This window comes from Taurulus bubalis (assembly GCF_910589615.1).
Source record: "Taurulus bubalis genome assembly, chromosome: 10".
Taxonomy (NCBI): domain Eukaryota; kingdom Metazoa; phylum Chordata; class Actinopteri; order Perciformes; family Cottidae; genus Taurulus; species Taurulus bubalis.
Window position 1 is genome coordinate 5,976,322 of NC_136598.1, and position 26,242 is coordinate 6,002,563.

Sequence of the window (26,242 nt, forward strand, 5' to 3'; positions counted from 1 at the left end):
AGCCGACTTTGAAAATTCAACTTTTTCATCAACTCACAGTCCAAGAAATCCTGGCGCTGGTAGGAGAGAGAACCAGAGGCTTCTGCAGGTAGACAGACACCTCTCCCAACTCTCTCTGCACCTGTCTGTGGTCCACGCCCTGTACTGCCGGACTCCCATCTGAAACAACAAAGAAATGCAGTCAGCCCAGGCCAAAAAGAAAACTGCTGAATAGCAATCATTCAGCAAAAAAGGCAAAGCTTTTAGATGAAATTCAACATTGCTCCAGGCAGAAGAGCTTCCCACTGAGCAAGCAACTAGTTTTGAGATTGCACATGAAAAGCAAGTTTTTCTAAACCATGTCGCTCATTATCTTACTGCCTCAGTATCTTCGATTTATTTCTTTAGAAATATAAACTGAAATCAAGATTGTACAATAGGACTCTTATTACACAAGAGTGTGATCTGAAAAGGATGAGTTTTTGCTTATATAACTCACCCTGCGTCCTGACAGGCTCAGAGATCGGGCTGGGGTCGCTGAGGCCATACGAGTTGATCGCTCTGACGATGAAGAGATAAACCGTGTTGGGGAAGAGTCCCACGACGGTGTGCCGCTCCTGCTTCACGTGGTCCGCCACCGTTTGCCAGGTGCTGCCCACTGATTGGCTGAAGGAAAGGAAATGAAAACCTTTCTTAAAATCTCTTTCTTGTGATGATGGTTTAACTATACATACCACTGTTGTCCGATTAAAAGACTGAATTTGAACATTATTTATTTATTAATTAAAGATTTAGGGAGAAATAAGATGATATTATCACAGTTTAAGGTCAAGATCATAATCAGGAGGATGTTAGAATACACAGTTTCAATTGTCAAATGTGCTGCCCTCTGTTTGAACATCCACATATCCGGTAGATCACATATACACTACTACTACAACTGGCTACTTTTATTAAGATATAATAAAGAAAAAGTTGAAATCTTGTGATTATGAGTAAACAAAGGGTGGCATCGTAATGTATTGACTGACTTCAATCAGTTGTCAATACATGGCTGCAACTCTTTATTTGTATATTAGTTCAAAATTATATGAATTGATAAACTGTCAGAAAATTGTAAAAAAAAAAAGCTGGTCACAGATTCCTGGTGACAATTTTCATGTCAGTTAAAATTAATCAAACACAGAAGTTAGCCAACTCTCAGATTTGAGAAGGTAGAAATAGTCATATTTTGTTTTGAATAACGACTTGATTTGTTGATTTTTTTGACTATTCAGTTGATTAACGCAATAGTTTGACATTTTGGGAAATATGCTTATTTACTTTTTTGTTTTCTTGCATAGACTTAGATGAGAAGGTTGGTCAGGATTTTCTCATCTAACACTCAAAAAATGTCAAGGACCGTGTCAGGCATGCAAAGCAATCTCACACAATGTTGATGGTCTTAACGGCCATAATTGAATGAATAAATTAAAAATCATCTGATTTCTTGGATTGATGAGATTCTGTTCATCTAAAAATATGGTTGGTCTCAGCGTGCAGACAGATACAATGCCGATATTTATTCCCTCTTTTTAATGCAGCAGGTTATAACGACAGCTTCTGAATGGGTCTTTCGGCCCACCGCTGTGCAGAGATGGGTGACTATCAAACAGCATGAGCACAATTTAACATTTCTCTCAACTCCGTGGAGGAGAAAATGGCGAGGTAATTACAACAAGCAGGCCGCAGCATTTTCCCATCATCAGTGTTTCTTCCTCTGCCACCTTTCCCACCAAATGTTCTCCAGAGAAACAGTTTCTCCATTTAAATAGTCATCCCGCTTTTTTCATTTTGCATCTGTAAATGGGTTTGGAAACAGTGGCTGCTTAAATATTAATCCCCCTTCAAGATGTATTCTTTTAAATTGGAAACCGAAATGCTAGTACTGTTATTTACTGTGTAACATAACTATAACAGAAAAATACTGGTTTGCACATCTTTATTTATTCCTGCTGAAGCCTGAAAACAAACAATTTGGTGTTGGTGGAGCGTGCAGCAGAGAGTGGATCTTCATCATCAGCTCTGCGGGCAAGTCTGCCACACTGAGCTTTCTTTCTAACTCGACTTGTGTGTGTGTGTGTGTGTGTGTGTGTGGGCCTGTCCTCTCGGCCTGTACTCTCTCTCCTGCTTGTGTAATGAGTGTACTGCCCAACTGGGCTGGCATCCCCTCCTTCCTTTGCCCCAGGACAGGACAGAGCTGTTGAGCTGACCACTGCAGTAATTGTCTCTTCTTTCACTCACTGTCTGTCTCGCTAAAGCCTCCGGTTGCTTGTTAGAGCTGCTATGGTTCTCCTCGGGATTGCCACGGCTAAATACTGATGCAGTGAGTGTCACTTAACAGAACTGTCTCTCCCTCCGGCAGAGATGAGTCATGTTCAAACTCTAATGACTCTAAATGAAGAATACCTCATTATGTTGAAAGTCAGAATGCTAACGTATGAAAACAGAAACAGAGAAGACCATGCATAGAGTTGAAATAGGTAGGTTACAGATACTTGCATATTACTCCCCGGAAACAGTTTGACATTACGGAATAATCAAACAAGATACAACGTGTTAATTAGTGAGTTTTAGAGCTGCTGGTAGGTGGAATTGTTTTGTATGAAGAAAAAAAACATGACGGTGTTCATCAGTGTGTCACCTGAAGGCCTCGATAATGTAGGAGGTAACAGCGGCCCCTCCTTCATGAGGGTTGGACTGCCAGGTGAGGGTGACGGTGTTTTTGGTCACCTCCGTCACTACCGGCTTCTGCGGAGGCCCCGGAAGCTGGATGAACTCAGAAGCTCTGGATACAGAGGAAGCTCCATCTTCTGTTACACAAACAGGAAAAGAGCACGGCTAAACCACAACAATAGATTGACTCTGAGCAACATCTTCGCTGAAACTTGAGTGTTTGTGTCCGGTTGTGGCTCCAGACGATGCTCTTATGAACAGCGGGTGTAGCTTCTTGAGCGCGGAGGTGTCGTGTGAGAGTGACAGAGTGTGAAGTGTAACAGAGAGACAGAGTGTGGAGAGTTTTGGTGTGAGTACCTCTGACAGTCAACATCCCACTCCAGCTCGACTCCCCTGTGGCGCTGGATACCTCGCACGTGTACATCCCCGAGTCTGCGTCCTGTTGAACAGCCGTTAACATTTCAGACAGACGTCGGGAAGGAAAGGAAAGAGAACAAATGCTGCAAGCAGTTTTTTAATTTTTCAAAAGAATAGTTTGGATCCATTTCGATGACAGAAAGAATGTTTGGTTTAAGATTTTCTTCAGCAAAATAAATATATTCTCAATCTGTCTGGCAGTAGAAGACAGATGCATTTACTCAAGTATTATGCTTTCTGCATACAATTTGAAGTACTTCCATATTATGCTAATTTGTTAATCTACTCCCCCACATTTCAGAGGGAAATCATACATGTTTTACACCACTACATTTATCCGACAGGTATAAGGTACTAGTTACTTTACAGATTCATGTGTAAGTAGTAGACTGTAGCTACAGCATAAACATGATGCTTACAGGTCAATGAATCAAAACACATCATTCTTGTAATTATACCAAATCATGCAAGTTAAGTAGGTAAAGCTTTATGTTATCAGTGTAAATTCCCAATAATGTCTTTATAACATCCAATCAAATAGGTTTTCAGCAAATAATGATGTTATTATGGAGAAAGTATTTTTGATAAGTTATTTGGAAATAAGGGACCTATAAAATGAAATGTTTTCGGGGGCAGCGGAAACAAAGTGGAAACAACACTGATGCATTATCACCTCATGACGTTGATTTGGCAAACTTGTTTGCAAACAAAGTTGCTTAATAACAAATCCAACAACATTAACATTCATTTTGAGTCGTTCTTCTGGCTTTTAGCTCTGATTTTGAGGGAAATATCTGTCTCTTTAGCTGCTCCACTATGTTAAGCTGCTAGTAGGCGAGATGCTCAATTTGTCTGTCTGCTGTTTGGTGCTTTTTCACTGCAAACGGCTGCCTGATGTTGATGAGAGCAGAAGAGTGAACAAAACCAAAAAGCTGATGAAACCTTAACAATGAGCCGATAGACACCGACTAACTCAGTAGAGCCGAGGGGAACTGCAGTCGGGTCATAATTCAGCTTTACATAAAGGCTCTGAATACCTCTTTGGTGGCTTGCCATTATTCTTATCAAATGTAATCCATGCAAACCTAAATGTTCTCGGTATTCTTCATCTGAGTCTCAGCAGATATAAAAGCTCCATTGCTATAAACCCTGAGACCCTATTGTACTTGCCCTCCTGTTTACATTAAGACCGGTATATGCTTATATGCTTCACTGACGCTCCCGGTGTTCACCCCAGCCCGTCCTGGCTCAGAGCCAGTCTGCTGGAACCATCATCAGACCATATGAGATCATCCGCCGCAGTGTTGACCTCTGGCTGACAGACAGCACCGTGTGTGGGCAGGTGAACTTCTTTAGATGACTTCAACGGTTGCTAAAATATTGATGGCGGGTAGGGGCATCAGCAGGGTAAATATTTTTAGTCCCTCACTCGTCATCTCCATTCCCTCTCTCCTTCCTCCTTCCCCCCCCCCCCGTCATCCCCTTGATGCCACACTAATGCATCTCTTCTGTTCCATTGAGCACATTGGCATGGCAGATTTCCCCAGCCTCGGCGGTGCATTGGACCAAACCTTAATGTTTCAAGTTTGCTGAGCACCATAGCCAGAGAAAGAGGATGGGAGAGGCAGTGAATACGCATAGGCGGGGCAGGAGATGCAATTAAAAGCCGGTCAGACGATTAATCATCTATCGCCAGTCAATTAACGGAAACGATGCTGCTTTAGCTCCGTCCTGCGTGCACTCGCTGACCTTCGGGTGGGGTTATAGCACAAAGGGGCTGCTGACCGTTCTTCCATCAAAGCAGAACACATTAGCATTTACAAACAAGCACCTTCATTAACATTACAATTACACAGCGCATGAGCACATAATTGCGCTGGAGAGATATGCTTTACCTTAGAGAGATTGGTCTTTGAAACTCAGTCTCACCTTCATTTTACAAACGAAAACGGAATATGTAATGGGAAAGGAAAAAAAAACATTTTACTAAATGGGCTGCAGAGAAAGTGAAAGAAGGCCAAAGAGGAAGATTTATAGTGTTCTGTGCTGTTTTTTTGTAGTCTCCATGCATTCAGTCTTTCCTCCAGTTTAACAGCTAAAGTCATCCTTTTCACGCCCTTTCCAATAAATGACACCCACTTGCACTTACCACACACACACACACACACACACACACACACACACACACACACACACACCTTTATGTCTGTGATTTGCAAAGTGCCGTTTTCCATCAAGATCAGTCGAGGTTTATTTCCCAGAAGACTCTCTCCATTCTTCTCCCATGAAATCTTGACTGAGGGCCCTCCGTTTACGCGACAGTGCAGCTGCACCGTCGCACCCCGAGATACCGTCTGATTGGCCGGACCTTGGCGAATAATCGGCGGGACACGACCTGAAGGACCTACCAGTTAGAAGGGAGAGGAGGCAGAACATGATGTCTCTCTTCTGGTTAGCTAAAAAGGTGGAGAAAACATACTTGGAAGGCATAGTAAAGGCCCATAGAAAATATGATTATAAAGTTGCCAGCCGTTAAGAGTGCAAAGGAGGAAAATGCATTAGATGCTTCGTAGGCAGGAAATAATAGGGTGCATAAATAGCAAAAAGAAGCTTAAATCTGGTGCCTACAAGCAGTCTGAGGATGAACGTGAAGTCTGAAATGCATTGCTCATCCAGCATGAGGTCGAGAACTGTGTTCTTTCTTGGTCTTTATGAGCCTTATTGTTATGCGCTTACTCAGTAATTAATATGTTTTCTCCTCATTAGCTGATAGTACAGAATAAGGAATATACCTCCCCCTGGTTTAAGCCCGACTGAGGTCTCACCTCCCTCCACCTCCAGCAGAGCTTTGGTCAACACACTTCCTGCCACACTGATGGCCTGGCAGATGTAGAAACCAGAGTCCTCGGGGTGGACATCAGCGATGGTCAGTTCACCGCTCATGGAGACAGAGTAACGACCAGACTGCGATGGTGGCTGGCCGGGGAACAGCAACATCTAAAACACACGGACAGACAGCAGAACAGGAAATAAGTATTTAAAACGGATATTTTCCTCTACGCTTTGGCCTCTCATCCACTCCCAAACTGAGTTTTAGGTCACTAAAACAGATATTCTTTTAAAACACAGAGTACTTTGTATCTATGTGGACATGCAAAACGCAGCAATTGGAAAAGTCGAAGTCATCTCCTTAATTCACGCATGCTCAAAACAAAAACAAAGATGGCTGATTCCAGTTTTGCTTTCGTTTTGTTAGCACTGCTCTGTCGAATGCCTATTTCACTGCACCACTTCATGGACAATGGATTTAATGTAATGACAATGCTGTGCCCAATTTGATCCACTGGTTTAAAGGCACCAGAGACAATGAAGGTTGCGTGGACGGAATTGTTTTTAAATGTAGAGGAATTTATCCATAAAAAGAAAATTTAAAAAAATCTGTAATTGTGTGTACAGTTCTTCACATTTTTAGATGTTTATCCCGTCCAGAGCATTTCTCATCAACTTCTAAACATATCCAAACAATCTGCTAGCAATGCTAAAGTCTCGCTGGTTCAACGTTAACCAAGTTCACCTTCTTAGCTTAGCGTGTTAGCATTATAACATACAGCGCAGCAGTACAGCTGAGGCTAATGGCAATTCAAATGTTAACTTAATTGTTAACTTAAGTGAACTCAAATGAATGTTTGTAACAAATTTCATGGCACTCCATTCAGCAGTTGTTGAGATATTTCCCCACAAATGTCAACCTCATGGTGGCGATGGAGGAAAACCATCTTTACAAAAATCCATCCAATAGTAGATCGATATTTCAGTCCGAACCAAAATAGTGGACCGACACTAGCATGGCTCAAACCAAAAAGGAAGAGGTGGTTGTATGTTTTTGGGGGGCATAATGGCCACTTACAGACATTTTTGATCTCTCCCATTCTGTTTTTCTGTAAGTGAGATGAATGAACAACGGGGAAGGGATCCATCAATCCAGTCAGCCATATATTTCATTCCTTTAAGAGGCTTAGACTTTGGTGGAGGGACCTAGGTTATAAGGCTACAGATAATCCCCCAAATGCAGCAAAAAGCTCCAAAAACAGCCACGCCATGCCTCAACCATCATGCAGTCGGAAGCTTATTCACAAAATATGTGGCTGAACTTCCTGTTGGCTCTCTGACAACCTTGTGTAAACATCTGATGCTGCTCCTCCAAGTCACTGATGCCAGCTGCTGTTAAGCAACAGGGTATTTATAGTTGGGTACAATGTGGAAGGAGGACAGTGTTTGTCTGCAGGTTTGCCCTGAAGAAGCGGTTTCCACACCTGGTGTACTTCCTGCCACCTCTCCCTCCTTCATTTCTATTCTTCTGCCCACCTCTTCACGCTCATCTCTACACTCTTACACAGCGGTCGCAAGCAGGAGAAACATTCCTCGCCAACGCAATACAATGCTTTTCAACACTTTTTCTCTACTCATGTCTCTGAGCCAAATGCAAATGTGCTACACTCTTGTTTGCTTCTTGCCCATTTCTCTTTGTAAAAAGTGTGAGCTAACAAAAAAAAAAAAAGGGTCAGAAAAGGTAAGACTAAATCAGACAAAACCTGTTCATGTTGTGGTGAGTCTTTCTCGACCTTTAAAACAAAGACAGCTTGTGGATATTTAAAGAATGAATACAGGAAGAGTAAAAAAAAATCTTCCCAAGCCACACTTAATTAACAACCTAAGGCTTGTTGGAGAACAAATGTATTCATACGTGCTCATCCAGTGATTCGTACACAGGAATTAACTGTACAGGATGGTGCTGCAGTATTCAGCAGTAGAGGATCTCTTGTTCCCTGCACCAGCCTCCTACCTGGCTGCCCTCTTTCTGCCAGAAGATGGCGGGTGGAGGGTTTCCTGTGGTGCCGCATTGGAAGGCGATGCTCCTCCCTTGGGTGGCAATCTGGTCTCGGGGCTTCGTGGCAATCTGAGGCGGTACTGGAGGAGGCAAAGAGGTGTACAACACAATAAACATCTGGGGGGTCTTAATTATTATTATTAATGAGGTAGAAATAAAAGAAAAAAATGTAATACATTTTTTGACTTTTTGCTGATCTTTGGTTTGTTTTTGTGAAATACTGATAATTTTAAGTCTTTGGGCCTCGAACAGTTCACTTTCCAGAAACATTTAGAGGGGGAATCCTTCTTTGGTGGAAGTGCTGACAACTCAGACATCTGAAATGTGGCAAGGATTCAGAAGTGACAGGCTAGAAACCCCTGGTTTAATCTGTAACAACGCATAATGTACTTTCAATGTAAATTCTAAATCTTAAAAGTAACCATAACCTTCATTTGTAGTCGAAGTAAAGGCATTGGTTGTTGTTCAGGTTTGAGAAAACGTACTCTTTACTTTCCACTGCTACGTTGAAGCCTGATCTGTATCGATGAAGAACTCATCAGCTCCGAACATGCAAAGATTTTAAGAGTTGCCTCTTTAACCTTCTGAGCTTTTTGATCCATCACTACACTCTCCACCAGCCTCTCATCTTTAATGAGACACATCACCTTGGTGTCCTCTGAAAAATAACAAATCATCAAGGCGCTCGGCGCCTGCGTTCACATGACATTTACACAGTTATTTTGGGAAAGGTCTGGGCAGAGCTCCCAATTTCCAGCTCGGGTCAGATCAATGCATTGCCACCTCATCTCACCCTCTGTAGATTTACACCGACCACCTTCTACCTCCCGTCTAAATAATGGGCTCATGCTGCCCGTCGCATGAGAAGCTTCTCCAGCCGCGATTCATCCTCTCTCCAAATCTCTTTGCAGCTCATATTCACACAAATACACGCACACACACCAACACACACATAACGCCATGCACATAGTTGGCTCAGTACACAAGGCATCTGAGATACCCGTGTTGTGTTGCAATGTTGTGTGATTTTTCTTTTCTTGAGATGCTGTAATGCTCAAATAAATCCAATGTGTTAATTATGGTTGAATGACTTATAGTATTAGATTGGTCTCATCCGTTTAGGTCTTTTATATGATTCTTGAGTGGAATCAAATTTTCTTGATATATGATATTGTAATTTTGATTATGTGATACATTTTATTACGCTGTAGTTTAGATGGAAGTTAGAAGTCTCGCAGCTGGTGTGAAATAGCTTTATATGAAGAAGCTACATCTAGACTGTTTGGGAAAGAAGATATTTTCCATTTGGGGAGATAAGAACAAAGAATGGTGCCTTAAATGGGAATTATTAAAAGCATCCTCTCTGATTTATTGCTTCTCTGCTGTTTTGTGATTTTATCTGATCACCTGCATTTGAATGTCTGAGTTCACTAATCTCCACTGGACACTATCTATAATATAATTATCTGTTCTAAATCATTCTCATAAATATAAAAATACATATACATACACATATATACATATTTGAAAGTTGACTGGTAATAATAGTATAATTTCTTCTGCAGCTCTAGAGGGATTATTTTCAAGCCTGACAAAACCCTATATCTTATGAGTCCCCAAATGTTATGGAAGATCAATTCTAAATGGCTGGAGTTCCCCTGTAATTATAATTATTATCATCAGGATGAAAAAGGACATGTAATCCACCCAAAAGGATTATAATAATGCAACAATAGCTTAATTCTTAAACGGTCAGTAATGTAAACTGAGGTCAAATCGCATCTTTACTTAAAAAGGAGACCAAGACAATGCTGTAATTAAAAACCTTGCAGCTGCATTGTGACAGACTGCAGCTGCAAGCGAGGGAGGGTTTTACATGTTGTCACACTATCCTGACACTCATCTCCACAAAGCAGATGCGTGCGTTTGATAGGAGTCCTTAATCTGCTGTACATTAAGTCACTGTGTCTGAGGCTTACTGCTTGTTTGCATGACGGCAGCAACAGGCATGTTGTCAACAACCCAGTGCCTAATGGAGGAACTTATTTACACCATTAGGCATTGGTTGTTGTTTTAAAACCATTAAAAATACCATACACACCAGAGCACTATTTCAGAAATAACTGAGCAAAAAAACAAACGTCTTTTTTTTTTTTTTAATAGAAAAATAAGATGGAAAATGAACTTACGAAAGGGGCCGACTGGAATGACGATAGGGTTTGAAACAGGATGGAGAGAGATGGAAAATTAATGAGATATATGAAACGCTGAGCTACCAAACAAAACCGGTGATAGCAAGGAAAAGAGCCACAAAAAGAAAAGAAAAGAGAAGCAGCAGCAGAATGAATGAAAATCTGCTCGGTTTGGATTTCATTTACACTGATAAAAGCATTAGTGGATAAAGTCGTCTGAGACTATTTAAACCAAGACACACACAGAGAAAGGAAAAGGGCACAGAGACAGCGAGGAGGCGAGAGGAGCGAGATAAAGAGACAGGAAGAGAGAGGGAGGGAGTCATGTCTTATTAATACTGGTACTGCTCTCTGGCAGTGAGTTAAAGCACACATCTACCAAACATCTGTCAAATGGCGTAATCCATACGGTTTAGCATAAGCTCCTGGCAGCACCGCTGGACAGGACTCGCAAAGATTCACTGATACAAAAACACAGAGCATTGGACATGAAATGGGAGCCGGCATTGGCATAATTCTGTTGCCATGTGACTGTATGCATGAACATGAGCTTTTTTTATGCATGCCTGAGTATGTGTGTGTGCGCGCATATACAATATGCATGACGTGTTTCTTACCGTGGACCTGCAACATGGCAGAGGCCTCCGTCTTGCCCACACTGTTCTCAGATGTGCAGGTATACGTCCCTTCATCTTGCTCTTTCACACGGAACAAATGGAGGCTGTTGCCGTTGCGGATTTCAAACCTGGGAATGAGAAAATGAGAGATAATGAAAGATCCAACGGAGGAGAATAGCAAAACTAATTTGGCCGTATAATCTACAAAAAGCGAAGAAAATCTGCCAGTTGTAGAATATAATGTCATTTCTTTCCTTGTCAATCAACCTGTTGCAAGGATTTTTTTTCCAATCAAGTGACATTATCTTGAAACGACTGGAACAATGTGCCGGATCTGCCTTAGATATTGTCACCAATTCCTGGAAGTTTTTTGAAACAGCTGAAAATCAATTAGAAACACAGTCTTATCTTTTTATTTTAGGATTTTTCCATTTGATTTTGGAAAACAGCATTTTATCTCAGTAGATAAAATATGAAGTTAAGCAGAACTTCATATTTTCTGCAGTTTTGCAGAAAATTATTTTATTATTATTTCATACAACACAGAAAGCTAAGTCATCTGTCTTTGTCTATGCAAGGGATGCAATGAATTAAACTAGTATAATTCACTTAATTGAATCGACTCATAAGCCATCGTTGGAAAAGATCAAATAAATACAAGATAAAAGATAACATCAAAAAGATGAAAGACCGAATATAATATTGCTTTTTGCAAGCATAAAAAAACAACCATTTCATGTTTTGCAATCATCATGTTCTGTTTTCAAAGTGGACAAATAAGCTCACATGTGTGCAGAGTGACGCTGAAGCCAGGAGATGGTTAGCTCAGCTTAGTTTATCATGGAAGTAGACAACAACTAACATATAAAACCACAAATTGTTTTTTTTAGCCTTGCTCTGTCCAAAGGTAACACAATCAGCCTACTACCTCTTTAAGCTCGCAAATTAACACTTGAAGTTTTTTATAGTTTAACAAACAATATATAGAGTGTTATCTTTGAACAGTGCCAGGCTAATCATTTCCCCTTGTTTCCAGTCTTCATGCTAAGCTAAGCTAACCGACTGGCGATTGTAGCTCCATATTAACCCAACAAATATGAGAGTGGTATCAATCTTCTCAGAAAATAAAGCAAATAAGCCCATTTCCCAAAATATTGCACCGTTCTTAGAAATATCTACTTGGTTTTACCTTCTTTACATTCAATTGTCATTTCATTTTAGGCATTAGGTTTGATATCAATGTCAGCTCCATAATGGGACAATATATTCAACAACTGTTGAAAAGCACTGCAGGGAGAAAATGCATTAATTATCAAATAAATAAACAAAGTATAGAACACCTACATGTATAATTCATAACCTCAGCTCAACATATTGTTGGCTGTACTGTAGGCCTATAAGTAATTAGCTCTATGTAAGTGTTTTATAGGAGTAGGTTTTAGAGTAGTCTAATATTGCAAATTGAAAACATTTTAATTATCAAATAGCCAAAGCTAAATCTACATTATATTGAGTTTAGACGGAAACAGGATGATACTGGTCACAGGAGAATTATGCAAACTTTCTAATCGTCTTTGGACCGATTAACAATTACTCCACATATTTCTGGGTCACATGTTAATAATCAAACGCACTTTCCTCTTGTAAAGCTGCATTTCTTATTCAGCCTCATAAGACGGTGTATGTGCATTCCCCGTCTGACTCTCTATTAGTCTGTGGTTATGTCCGTCTCTCTCACCTCCCGCGGGGAAGCTCTCCTTCCTCTCGCCGCCATCGCACAGTGGGAGGGGGATCTCCATGGACTTCACATAGGAAGTCAACGGCGTCTTCCTCCATGACCACCTGGTTCACCGGCCTCCGTACCAACACAGGGCGCTCTGCAGGAGAAGAAAAGACATCAGGCATGTCCATCTTATGTTGCGTAAAGGACCCAATGCTGCTGCCTTTTACTCACCATATACCACCAACTCTGCAGGATCGCTGTCCCTCTCTCCAACCATATTAGTGCCCACACAAACATACATGCCAGCATCGCTCTTCCTGGTGTGAGAGATCATCAGTTTACCCCCACGCATCTGAAAAAAACGCAGTGACCGTTCAAGAGATTAGTCTTCTAAGTGTAGCATTGGAATTAGAAATATGCAAGTAAAGTACAAGTACCTCAAATGTATACCTATTCCATGTTTAGGTAATACTTCTACTCCAATACAATTCAGAGTGAAATATTGTGCTTCTGGCTCTACTACATTTATTTAAAAACTATGGTTACTTTGAAGATTTGTATTTTACATACAAACTTATGAGGAAAATGCTACTTACACTTTAATGCATCACTAATGATAACCCAATAATATGTGTAACACTGGGAACCATTTCCTTTTACATTTGATTCTAAGGTTATAAGTAGTTATTTATTACGATCAAGTAATAAATAACTGGAGTATGGAGTATTTTCCAGTGCAGTATTATTAGTTTACTTAATCAAAAGGTTGAATACTTGATCCGCCATTCCTCTATTACTGATGTAAACATCGTCTTTCACAAACTTCAGCTTTGGATTTCGTACAAATTTAAGAAAGAAAAAAAAAGCCTTTCAAAAGCGACCATAGATGGCCGGCTGTTGATTTTACACATGAGGAGAGAACAGAAGTTACAGCAAAACTCCAAGAAAAAACAACAACAATTTGAACTATTCTTTGGTCTTGTACACTCCTGATTTTCCGCCTAAGAGATAAAGATTGTGATGTGTGTTTATTTCTATTATTGTCAAACAAAGACAACAAAAGAAAAAAGACAACAATGTCTGTGTCTCAATACTTTCTGTCTTACCTTCCATATCTATGGCGCTCAGCCGCAAGACTATTTGTTACTATTAAAAAGTAAATCTAACGTATTTTTAAAAAGGCAAAATTGTTTCTTAAAGCAGATGGGCACTGTAGTTTAAATGTAGGAGTAAATTGGGAATTCAGTCAGGGATTCATAGACATTTGCTCTAGTGAGCATCTTTTGAATTGAACATGGCTGATGCTTGGCTTTACACGGACAGGTTAGGAGGTTAAATGGCTGGGATTGGAAGCTGGACTTGCTCAGTCCTTGTTCAGTGTTCATGTTGAACTCACTGAGATGCGGTCATCCTTGGTGCTGACTCGGGCATTGTTGCGCTTCCAGGAAACGGTGGGCTCAGGGTGGCCACGTGGAGGCAAACACTCCAACACCGCTGGCTCACCAGCAGCCACCACCACGTCGCTCGGGGCCTGCCGGAAATCATCTCTCAGGACTGAGAAGAAAACACAAAGAAACCTAATTAGCTTCAGAAGCCCTGTCTCTCTGATGTGCTCAAAACAAAGCCAGCAAATCAGACCCAGAGATCGGTGAGCAGCAGCACAGACACATGACCGACATCCTCAAAAGAAAGAAACACATTCGTCTTGGAAATCATTTCAACTTGTTTTCTTGAGTGAGCCATCTTCTTTCAGAGGATTGGCTGAAAACAAGCTTATCGAGAGAAAGTCAATTACTGTGTTTGCATGTGCATGACTGCTCAAATCCTGGCAACGTCCTTGTTAGACTGCGCTCTGTTTTAATGTTTTCCCAGGCCTGTGTCCTACTCTGCTGCCATCTCTCCTGTCAAAGCAGATGAATAATGAACATCTCTCAGTCCAACATAGAGTAAACAAATAACAGCACATCCATAATTTAGCTCATGTGTGAGGGAGAAAAGAATGGCCTCTGTATTAATGAAGGGATTGTGTCTCTAAATCTAAATGCTCTCTTACAAATCTGAAACACTCAGACTTGAATAAAATCAGCTCTGAACTGAAAATCTATCCTCATGTCACCCCTGACGTTTGCACTCTCGCAACCCTGCGAATGACGACAGGATGAGAGGACTTTGACACGCCGGTTTTTGATATCTTCTAATCTTTGACTGTGATGGATAGATAAAAAGCCTCAGTGTGAACTGTGAACTGGAGCCTTCTCACGAGACCTGCTGTACAATGGAAACTCTTGAATGCTGACAGGCTCTCGTTTTGGTGGGCCACACCCTGCATCTACAGCCTACAGGCTTTTTTAAGCATGGATTATTATACTGCGAGTTAAGCTGCAAACTATAATATCCAAGTTTAAAGTAATAATAGTGGCTCTGCACTGTTTTTGGTTTGAGGAAGTTTACACTGCAGCCAAACTGGCGTTATGTTTGCCAAACTCATCGATTATTCTTCATCGACAAATCCTTTTGTCTTATAAAAATGCAAACACTATCACACAAATTTGGCTATTAATTTTCTAGTTAACATTTTTCTATGGACAGATGTGCAAGTAGCTGGGGGTAGAAGACACGTCGCTACGATGTCATGATAGATTAATCACGGGTGAACTCTTTTGGAAATGTAAAAAAATACAGTTTAAAAAGGTCTATTTGGACGCAGCACATTTGACCACATGCCAGCCTTAGCTGCTGGCTAGCTAACATGACAACTTAGTGAGAAACTGCAGCTAGTAGCAATGATGCCAACCAACACAACACCATTGTCAAGATACAGCGGCGTTACAGGTAGCAGGAAATGAACCGTGGGGTTAAAAGCACAGAAACCTAAATCACACAAGTAACGTTAGCATGTACAAAATAAAAAGAAACATTGGGATATATGTATACAATTCTTACATGTTTGCCTTTTGCAAAAGTCAAGATCACAGAATCCCCCTTCCCTCTGTATGCAAACCTCACAATCATACCAACTTCAAAGTGCTCGCTCCAATCAATCACATTTTGAACCATTTTTAAATGTGATATAATAAATAGTGCAGGAATTATTCCTAACACCCAGAAATGAGTTTAGCATTTTTGCACTTCTGGTTCTCTCGACTAAAAGTCAATGGAGTTTTTGGTTGAATGCCTGCAATAAGGTCTGATGTTAACCCAAGTTGATGAGATTTTAACAAGTGGCGAAATAAAACTACGTAACTAGACGACTAGTCCGCTTTTGAAGCCTTGTTGTGTTCCTCGCGACCATGGTGCAGCTCGTTAACAGCCAAACATTAGCTTCTAGCGGCTATCTCTTCCCTAAAATAGACAATTCTGTTTCTTTGTTTCCGTTTCGATGATCATCAAATGGTGAGGATGTTGACTGTCTAAGGACACGCCGTCTTTTCGTATGCAAGTGCATATTTAATATATTTTCAGCAAACATTTTTTAAATCTGTATTAGCATTCTCTTACACCAGCTATACAGTTTAGAAAAACTGCTGCATTTTTATTTTAGCCAGCAAAATCCATGGCCGCGAGATGTTCTGTTTATTTCTGTTAGATTATGATTATTTTGTTCCTAAATTTCTTTTTAAACAATGCAAATTCTGAGAAGTAAATAATTGTAAACTATACATTCGTTGAGCAAGAACAAAACACTTTATGTAGCAACAGGAAACAATCAATTGGTGTAATCTGTAGTCTTTGCTCATTAGGATTTACTGACATTACTGTAATCCACTTTAAATCAACTAAACTTGGAATTTATTTAATTCTAAGCCAATTACCCTAAATACATAATTAAATCCAAGCCATATTAGTTATCGATCAGTATGTCTGACGTCTGGTGCGTGTCAACATGGCTGCTCTGGCCTTTAATACAGCATCAATATTCAGATCCACTGGGCTTGAATAAAATCTTCTGCAATGAGTTAATCACAGCTGTAAAGGCAACATATTATTTATCTCTAGTTCGACTGCCGTTTTGGGTAATCCACTATGATTTTACTAATTTAAGTGAAGCGGCTGACAGTTTTCTCTCAGGTGCGAAGTAGACATCGGTGAATCTGTACATTATACACCCTTTTCTTCAACATACTCGTTGTTTTGAATTAATCAATCACACATATCTTCTTACAGTGAACTGCACTTTATTAAAATGGATGTGGAAGGTTACTTTCTTCGCCGAGTGGGATTCTTAATGCCATGACATTTAGGATAAGGAAAAGTGAGACGTCTTTATAAAACAAAGACTCACTCAGGACTTCTTACCTCCTTTATTAATCTTTTCATTACTTATTATTATTCATAGTCAGACACTGAGGAGGACCCTCACTGAAAGGGTTGCTTGTAGATATAGGGTGTGGACATCAGCAACAGAGAAGTAGCTTTAAGACCATCGCAAACCAGGAAAAGAAAGGAGCCTTTGCGGGAGCTATAGCAAAAGCATGGGTGGAACAGAACCAGCAAGACACTTGCTCTCCTCCGAAAGGCCTGTGCACCACATAACCCGACCCTGTTCACTTGGCTGCCTGTTTCAAATGCTTTGCAGAGCTGAGGGGCTAATTGAAAGCATTGCATTATATTTAGACCTCTGTCTGGTTAGAGACCTTTGTTTTACTGCCATGGTGACTGAAGTGAAAAAGTTATGGGCAGAGAGTTAATCCCTGAACTGCACACACGCAGACACAAACACACACATGCACGAACACACCTTTAGCATTTGAAACCCAGCGTCTCCGGGCACAGACTTGCAGAAAGTGGGACATTTGAGGGTTTGAAACGCATGCCAGAGAGCAGAATATATTCCTGACATCACTACCCCCAAACACAGTGCAGCGCGAGAAAATTGTCTTTGAAGCCATGTTCAAGTTAATGTGATCCGTCCTTGCTCAGACTTAAAAAGCAGGCCACGCCAAACTGAGTTTCTCACGGATGTTTATATGCGATGATGATCGGTCCACAGAACAGACCACTCTCCTCAGAAACACAAAGACGAATCCTCCCTCCCCCTCCTGAGGGGCTACTGTCCCGAACTTAACTTCTCAGACATAATACGATAGGTTGCCAAATAATCTCCTAAACCCGGCCCTGCGCTCTCGCTTCAGTCCCTCCACACTGGGTACTGCAGGGCAGCTGAGGGTTGACCCTGCCTCTACTGAGACAAATCTTCATTTTCCCCCAAGGCACTTCCTGTGAGCTTAAATAATGGCAAAGCAGGGCTAAATGGCTTTCAGCGGTATTCATCAGTATTTCTGTGAGAGCTATTAGAGAGTGCCCATTCATTTTCAGAACTCTAATATTTCAGGGATATACAGATTAGGCGATTTAATCTCCACGAGAATATCCATCACTTGATTTATAGGTGACATTTATCTATCTATCTGTAGTGTTTAGCGGAGAGGAGCTCTAGGACCGCAGAAAGGCCATCTGTTGGTGTTTTGGGAAAAATGAACAGAGGGAGGAAGACAGATTAATCACAAGAAAATGTCATGCATGGAATTCACACTTTTTGTATGACATGCAGGGCTGATAAATGCATGTTGTACATTTGTTAATTGCATGTGACTTCATCAAAAATCAAGCAGCCAAAGGGCAAATTACTTAACAGTTCAAAGAGCATCTACATACCCACCAGGAAAGAAACATGAGTGGTGAGTGTGACGAACAGAAAAGAAAAGGCTTTTGTGCAAAACACGAGGTGACAGTGAGTGTGGGACGCAGGCAGAGCAGAGCGCGTGGGCCAGACAGATGTGTGAACGGCTACCAGCCTCTGTTTTCACAGCCGACAGGTAGGAGGGTGGACAGAGAGGTTAAAAAGGACCTGCTGCATGGCTCCTATTGTTCTTTTATTTCAGAGAGTAGTAAACCCGTTAGGGAGGTGGTCTAATCCCATTGATACTGCCCTGTCACAGTTAATGGATGCTTTGCCTACAGAGAAGAGAGATTGCTTTAATCCATCCATTGTCCGATTGTGCTGATGGAGGATGAGAAGAGACTCACAGACTCACAGTCTTTATGAAAAACTCATGGCATGAATTCATACACCAAAAATGTGATGATATTTCAATTACAAACAAACATTGCACGCAGGCAACCCATTTTGCATCGACAGCGACATTTGGCAGCGCTCATATAAACCATATCAGGAGGTGATTTGACCAGTTTCAGTCCAACATCAGCTGACGGTTGTCTTGCATCCAAGTACGGATGAATTCTAAATTACACATATAAACAGTATTCATCGGGGATCACATCCGATATCCAGTGAAAAATTCAAGTAGAGCAGAAGAAGCCAAGAAACAATCTGCAACCAGAACTTTGATTCCTTCATAATCCCTCATCAGGAGTAAGAGGAACATCTGGCTCTAAAGCCTTTTAAACAAGTTTTATTTTTTTATTTGTCCTACTTTATTCTAATCCTGCCGCACCATGTGACCGTCTCTTCGCTGAGACTGGAAGACATTTACATTCATGATTTTGAAATATAGGAATGGATTTCAGTCCACTCCCACTGGCTCATTATTATTCTGGCTTTTTCAAGAGCCAGGCAAGTCAGCCGATCACTGGCAGCTTACAATAAAAATGGAAGAAAAAAAGACAGAATAAGGACTGCTGCTGGCATTTAGGAGCAAAAGCGTGCTCCTTACTAGAAGGTACTCTGGAAGGGTGCAACAGAAGCAATACAAAAAATATAACGTGTGGACCTCGGGGTGCGCAAAATGCATTTGAGCATAGTTTTCTTTTACTTCAGCCGTGAAGCAAATAGGGACTGACAGTATAGAACGGGGAATATATCCAAGTTCTTTAATCCTTTTTATGTTTTTACACAAACCTCCATGATTCAGCTGTGAAGTCAGCGTTTGTCCCAGCTATATTTTCTTCTATTTACAAATACACATCCCCACATATTCCCAGCCCAAGATTCCTTCGGGTTATTCCCTTGACTGAAGTAGCATCTCCGATAGTTACCCGTATGCTTACAGGTGTCTTCCCTGCTTATTAGAGAAATCAATGATGTGGGAACACGACCCGTCACACCTTAACGTGATCATACGTCTGTCAATAGATACATACAGACGTATGATCACAGCCTGAACAAGCGGACAAAAAAAGCTTTAAAGTGAAAATGTTTTGCATTTCAGAGACAAATTTCACTGTTTGCGGCTGAACTAACAATCAAGCTAACAGCTGTCAATATGCCCATCTCAACATACTGTAAGTGACCAGATGTTTTTCGTCACATGTGGCTGAATGTCAAGACAGTTGAATAAGTACACCTGGATAATGAAGCTAAACTGAATTTGTAGCATTAAGCACAGTATGTTGAAACAGGATTGTTCCTCTCAGCAATGGAACAGTTTCCAACAGCTACCACAAGGGGACAAATCCAAAAGAGCTTAGTTGGCTTGTTGACAGTCAGTTGTGTTCCACCTCCTTCACCAAAACACGCCCAACCTTAATATTTGTTACTCCTGTGGAAGTGCTGATAAGCCTCATTGCTTTTTAGATTGTTCATTGCTTCTTCACTGTCTACAGCATGAGTCAATATGATCACATTAATCCAATTAAGGTGTGACAGTTTGTGTCCACATTATTCAAAAAGCTCTGTCGCATACCAATAAAGCTGGAACTCAGATTGAGCATGCTTCTGTTTTGCAAACATACACGGATGTCGTTTGGACACGCTCAAGTGTGTGTTTCTTTCTATGTGTATAGATCGAGGGTGTCCCGCTTGTGTGCAGCAGCAACCAGTATCACGTTTAGCAAAACACACGGTTAAGAACACGTCGAAGAAATCAGGGAATTCATTTCACCACAGCGAAAACAAAACAACTGGCACTTTGCAGAAATGTACGCCCAAACCCTGCAAGAATCAATACAGAACAGTTATCGCCATGATGTGGATCAACCAATCAGCTTGATCGGCATGCAGTAGTTGTTGAGATTTGGAAGGCTCATCCGCATACCATTTGCAATCTGCGATTACCCATAACACCCTTCTCTGCGCATCTTGACCAAGTCTCGCAGACGGCAGCTGAGTTAAATGTTGTCATCCTGTGGCTCAGACATACACGGCTGGAGCGAGTCAAGGAGAAATCTGGACGTGCACTGCGGAGAAAAGTTGTCGCCATGCAGCACAATTCATTATGCACCATTCACTGGCAATTAATGTGGAACTAATGTGGTTAAAACCAGGTAAGTGTCAGCACTCCTAACAGGACTACCAGTCGAACACATGCATCAGTATTAATTACTGCTCAGTGGGAGTTTCAAGCTCTTCCTCCTCCTCCCACCTGTTGTCCCTCAGACTGCTGCCTCGCAGACACCCACCAACACACATTTCTGCAAGACCACCAGCTTAAAAACTGGCCTCTCATTAACACTGTTCAACCCCCCCCCCGGCCCCCCCACCCAACCTCCCTGCCAGAGCTAATTGGGTCACTATTTACCCCACAGTCAGCACAACCTCACGCAGTGGGGAGGGGGGAGTCTGAGACCACCACCATGCCGTCTTGGCATATGCCCTCTCCAGCCGCAGGCAACGAGATTAGAAGCAAAAACAGGCACTTATTAATACTGTTAGTCACTCAGTGCCTGCAGGTGAATCATCCCTCTCCCAATATGACTGTACAGTAATCTTCTTCTGCACACAACACTAAATTTCATTATCAGCGATGCAAAAGAGGCAGAATGACAGTACACGCATCATATCTTCTCCCAGCTTGGACATTTGCATTAGTTGGTTCCCAATATACAGTATATATGAATCCCTATTTTTGGCTGTGCGCTACATACAAGGTCAGCTCGCCATGAGCACTTGCACACCCTCGCCGGTAAGGAAGCCTTGGGAAGATAAGACCATGCTCAAATTGCTGTTTTGTGTTTTTTAACGAGGACAGTTCGACCTTGCTAATCTGTTATGCGTCTTCCCCTAATCAACCTAGTGAGTAATCCATTTCCTCATGCCAAAGAGAAGCTGCAGTTCAGTCTGGGGCCGAGCCACACTGGAACAATTAGGAGAGAAGAAAGACAATGGCACGTGTCCTCGACCGAGGAAGGAAAATAATAGACACGGCTCCGAGTGGGAGCATTTTATTTCAGTGCACTTTCCCCACAATAGGAGAAAGCTCACACTCCCCTGCTGCACTCAGCAGCGGCAGCAGACAACATTCAAAGAAACACAGCCATACATGCATGCTCACACACATGATCTTGTTGATGCACATGGAGAGAACTTGCAGGTGATTCACCGGTGATAATCAGTTTGTTGTCTGAAGACACAATCAAGCAAAAATGACACAATTTCACTGGTTCCAGTTACTCAGATATGATGAGGTGCTATTTTTCATTCCTGATATTGTCTTTTGTCTTCTATGTAACTTTGCTTGCTACTGTGACAAACACATTTTCCCTTGGGGATGAATAAAGTATACATCCATCTATCTATCTATCTATCTATACTACATTGGAAGATGTCCCTTTGGATTTTTTGCTATTTCTGGCAATTTATTGACAACTTGGCAAAGAGTTTTTCCATGAAAGTTGGAGATATGAACGGACGCATACGTGCAGCATTACTTGGATGTGGACATGAAGGCCCAGCAGGTAGATGCAAATCTCCTACGTTTGTCCATAATAATGTGTTATTCACCACCTCCACTGTAAAGATTTTGGGACTCCGACTCGAGTAAGACAGACGCTGATCAAGACCAGAAGCACAAGCCTCGTTTCGCCTGACCGACAGTAAACAAGAAAGCAGTCGTGAGCTGCATAGCATAACGAATGGCACAAAGACACGTGTTTTTCCTCTTGAATTTAATTTAATGTTTTAGGAGGCTCGTGCTCCTAAAGCATCCAATTGATGTTGCCAGTGTCTGTATTTCCCAAATCATTGCAACAGAGACGGAGCTAAATTAGAGGCGAACCGATCCAACTTCATCTCTCCCGATACTGATTCCTGATTTATCCAATGCCTAGACTATTGATAGTCTACGTATTTCAAAATAGATAGTCTAGATTTAAAATCTGCATACCAAATAATCTGAATGATTGACAAATGATTGATATTGGTAGCAGAAACCCTTGATTTTTACTAGTCAGTGTCGGCACCCAAACATATCCTGCAAAATAAAATGTGAGAATACACATCTATCACCAGAGAAGACTTCTTATAAGCAATTATTTAACCATTATAATTAGCCAAAATCTCAATAACTAAACTGAACATGTCATAATGTTAGAGGCGCACAGATACCAGTACCGGTATTATTATCGGATATCGGTCCGATACTGACTCAAATAGCTGGATCTGTGACTGAACTGATATTAGACACAACTATTTCAATAAATAACAATTCAGTACATGTATATCTATGCATTTCTTTTCCAAAGTTAGGAAAGCAATGTTAAAGTCATGCCTGATGTGGTCTCATAAAAGAATGATCCCAGTCACCTCCACACAGTGAGGCATACAGCTTATTAATTGATCAGAGGTATCGGATCGGTTCTAGGTGTCGGCAGACACCCAAAGCCCAGGTATTGCTATCGCTACCGGGAGTTGGATCAGTGCATCCCTACGTAGTATTGTGATCATACCCATGTTAATTATGTAGTCACATATTTCAATATTTGACCAAGTTAGTAGACACCTAAGGGCTAAAGACAAAATACATAATTCTATGTCACACCAGACTATTACTTACTCCTAAATGTATCTCTACCAACACCCACACCACCATCTTTTTAGGAGTTGCTACCCGCAGTCTGGTTGTTTCATATAATTATTCTTAAGCATGGCCAACTCTCCAGTGGACCCCCATAAAGCTGCCAGACGGCTGCAAAAAGATCTGGGCCACAACTGTGAAGCATCTGTATACTGTACACGCACACACATCCAACCCAAGCACACGCTAAGGACTATGATCAATAATGTAGAGCCTTACTGGCAACATCCAGTGAGGCATTGCGACTAATGGCCTCTCCCAGGTAGTTGCGGGCCACACAGGTGTAGACGCCCTCGTCTGGTTTGCTCCGGCGTCCGTGTACGATGCGAAGGAAGAACAGTGAGCCACTGGGCAGGAGCATGCGGTGAGACCGGGGGTCATCTTTGTCCGTCTCCACTCGCTCGCCATCCTTATACCACTCTATACCGGGAGCGGGTCTGCCCTCTGCCTTGCAGTTGAGGGTGGCAGGCTCCCCCTTGGAGACGATCAAATCCGAGGGGTCCTCCACAATCCGAGGTGCGCTGTCTTCAAACCGTGCCCTGGACCCTGTGGAGTGGAGATGAGGGCAGATGTTATCTATACATCTGACCAACTACCATTCATGAAAACGTTGATAAACGTCATCTCTTTGTGACAGAATAGCCATTTCAAAAAAGGGAAAAGCATCATCCCTGAGAGGTTGCTGGACAAAGACACTGTCTGTGTGTAGCGAAGCATCAAATCACGGGTAAACTCTCTTTGAAGGTCAACTCGGAATTCAGGGGAAGACATCACATTTTCCAAGAAAGAAAACGTGTAACATGTGCCTTTCAGATCACCACATTTTATATTACTTTGTTCTTGCTATATTCTGCAAATAGCAAAACACAGTATTTCCATATTGTCGTAAATTTCTATATGCATATTTAGCGGTATATAGAGCGTTTTCACACAAGACACTGCCTGTACAGAGGATTCAATCAGCCATGTGATATGGTAATGGACAATCTCTGTGTCAATCAGGATTGTTGCAGAGGTGGTGACGATAAGACGAGCGGTTAAGGGGAGAAAGACGTCGAGAGAATGAGTCAGAGATATAGATAACTCCCATATTCTTCTCTCTGGGCATCCATTACTATCTTCCCTTAGCTGTGAGAGAAAGGCACACTGCTTCAAATCCTTAGGTGAGCTTTTTAGACGAAGACCAAACAGTCTTTAACGGTGTGTTACAGTCGGAGAAATTAATAATTCAAAATTCTGCTGCTTTTAAGAACAGATGGTCTCTCCCTCGCTCTGAAAAAAACAAAAAGAAATGGTCACTGTGCCACTGATTATTGTGCAGCTCCGTCGGAGGCTTTATTTTCAGCACATAATCTAGACTGCATGAAATCCCTCATTATCATTGGAGAGGAGCAGTCGGGAGTAACCCAATGACATACATGTTGTTGCACATGCCTCAGTTACATTATACTTAAATCTAAGGCATCAGGATAAACCCTCACTTTTCAGCTGTAAGCAGATTTATGTCTTTTCGTGAACTGATTTGATCCACGCGGGGCCAGGAGTTGCCATCATGGCACAAACCTGAAGTAAACATCTAAAGAGCGATCTGAGCGCTCTTAGCTAAAGACCCCAGGGTCACAAACCAGGACAGCTCAAAACATTAATGCCGGATGTGGATGAATACTAATCGAGCCATTAAAATGTGCCATAGCACCTCCAGTCCTGACAAAAACACACACTTTGTTCCCGAAAAGAGAATAAGTGTAAATCATTTCATGCTCGGCCTGTCATGTTAATCCTTTACAATATTATAAAGTACTTTCCTTTAGATTATATTCTCTCACATCTGTATGGTATCTATGAAAAGTACATATTGACACATCTGACTGTTTGTCCACAGACAATTTGCTTTGACTTTGAAGAAGCGTCTCCACAGTGATGTCCTGCTGGTGAACCGTGGTTTTAAAAGGATTCACTGGCAGTGTCAAATCCCAGCTCATGTGACACCGTTACATCATTCTGAACACTTCCTCGTCTTCCATAACTGGATTTTATCACTAAAACAAATACTGTGAGAGTGGACTTCTTAAGAGATTACTTACAGCGGTTTAATGCTGCAGATCCGTGAAGTTTGGATCTAAATCCATGCCTTTAAGTCCACAATATCTGGTACTACAACTGAGGCAATGGAACAACAAACACTGGATTCTACACTTCCCTAATGCAACTTCATGCCGTCTTTCGTTACACCATCCCTGCTGCCCGTTAAACACTCTTGTCTTTCAAATTCCACATACTATTTTTAGCACAGGCTTTCTGTTGTAGATCTGTTGCAGCAAAATGAGACTAAAATCTGCATTTTATTGTGCAACTCTTTTGTACAATGACAATAAATAACCTTGTAAGCCAAGGTGACATCACTAAGACATCATGACAGTTAAGTCTTCAGACTTGGCAAAGCTCCTCCAAAGCCACACAAGACATTATACAACTATTAGGCTGACTAGCACGACTCACAGGGAGCAAACTGATAATAATGTCTTAAATCAGTAGAATGCCCCCTTTAAGTGGTTGTCAGCTTAGAAATTATTATAATACAGTTGTTTTTATATACGTCCAGCAGTTATGGAGCAGGATTATCATTCATTTGGAAAAAAGAAATGCTGATGCAAAAATAGCATTTCCTACTTCTGCAGCTTTACAAGTCATCACAGGAAATGCAATGTGTTTGTCAGTGAGCTTGATACTGACCGCTATCGCTCAATAAAAAACACATCTGCGAAACAAGACCAGGGCAATTTTTGTTAATTTGACATATGACAGCAGATCAGTCTGAAATATTTCGGGGAGTAATGGATGAAAAAGGAGCAGCCACAGTGAGCTGTTAGATGAAGCGCTGCGGGGGACAGAAGGCACACCTCAAACTTTTCACCGGTGGTCACCAACCTGCTGTTCTCAGACTCATGCCTTTAGGAGCT

General features: G+C 41.4%; 1 protein-coding gene across 1 annotated transcript in view; it reads right to left on the reverse strand.

Moving 5' to 3' along the window:
- Positions 1-26,242, reverse strand: part of LOC306742103 (roundabout homolog 2) — a gene marked incomplete at both ends in the record, with an annotated part of 48,275 nt that overhangs the window by 15,676 nt on the left and 6,357 nt on the right. Inside the window, 12 exons of the mRNA XM_079224443.1 lie at positions 38-159; positions 479-645; positions 2,663-2,831; positions 3,052-3,133; positions 5,310-5,515; positions 5,937-6,108; positions 7,955-8,079; positions 10,809-10,936; positions 12,547-12,685; positions 12,763-12,883; positions 13,928-14,085; positions 23,502-23,828. Of these exons, the coding sequence (XP_079080569.1) occupies positions 38-159; positions 479-645; positions 2,663-2,831; positions 3,052-3,133; positions 5,310-5,515; positions 5,937-6,108; positions 7,955-8,079; positions 10,809-10,936; positions 12,547-12,685; positions 12,763-12,883; positions 13,928-14,085; positions 23,502-23,828 (1,916 nt within the window). The remainder of the gene's footprint in view (positions 1-37; positions 160-478; positions 646-2,662; positions 2,832-3,051; positions 3,134-5,309; positions 5,516-5,936; positions 6,109-7,954; positions 8,080-10,808; positions 10,937-12,546; positions 12,686-12,762; positions 12,884-13,927; positions 14,086-23,501; positions 23,829-26,242) is intronic.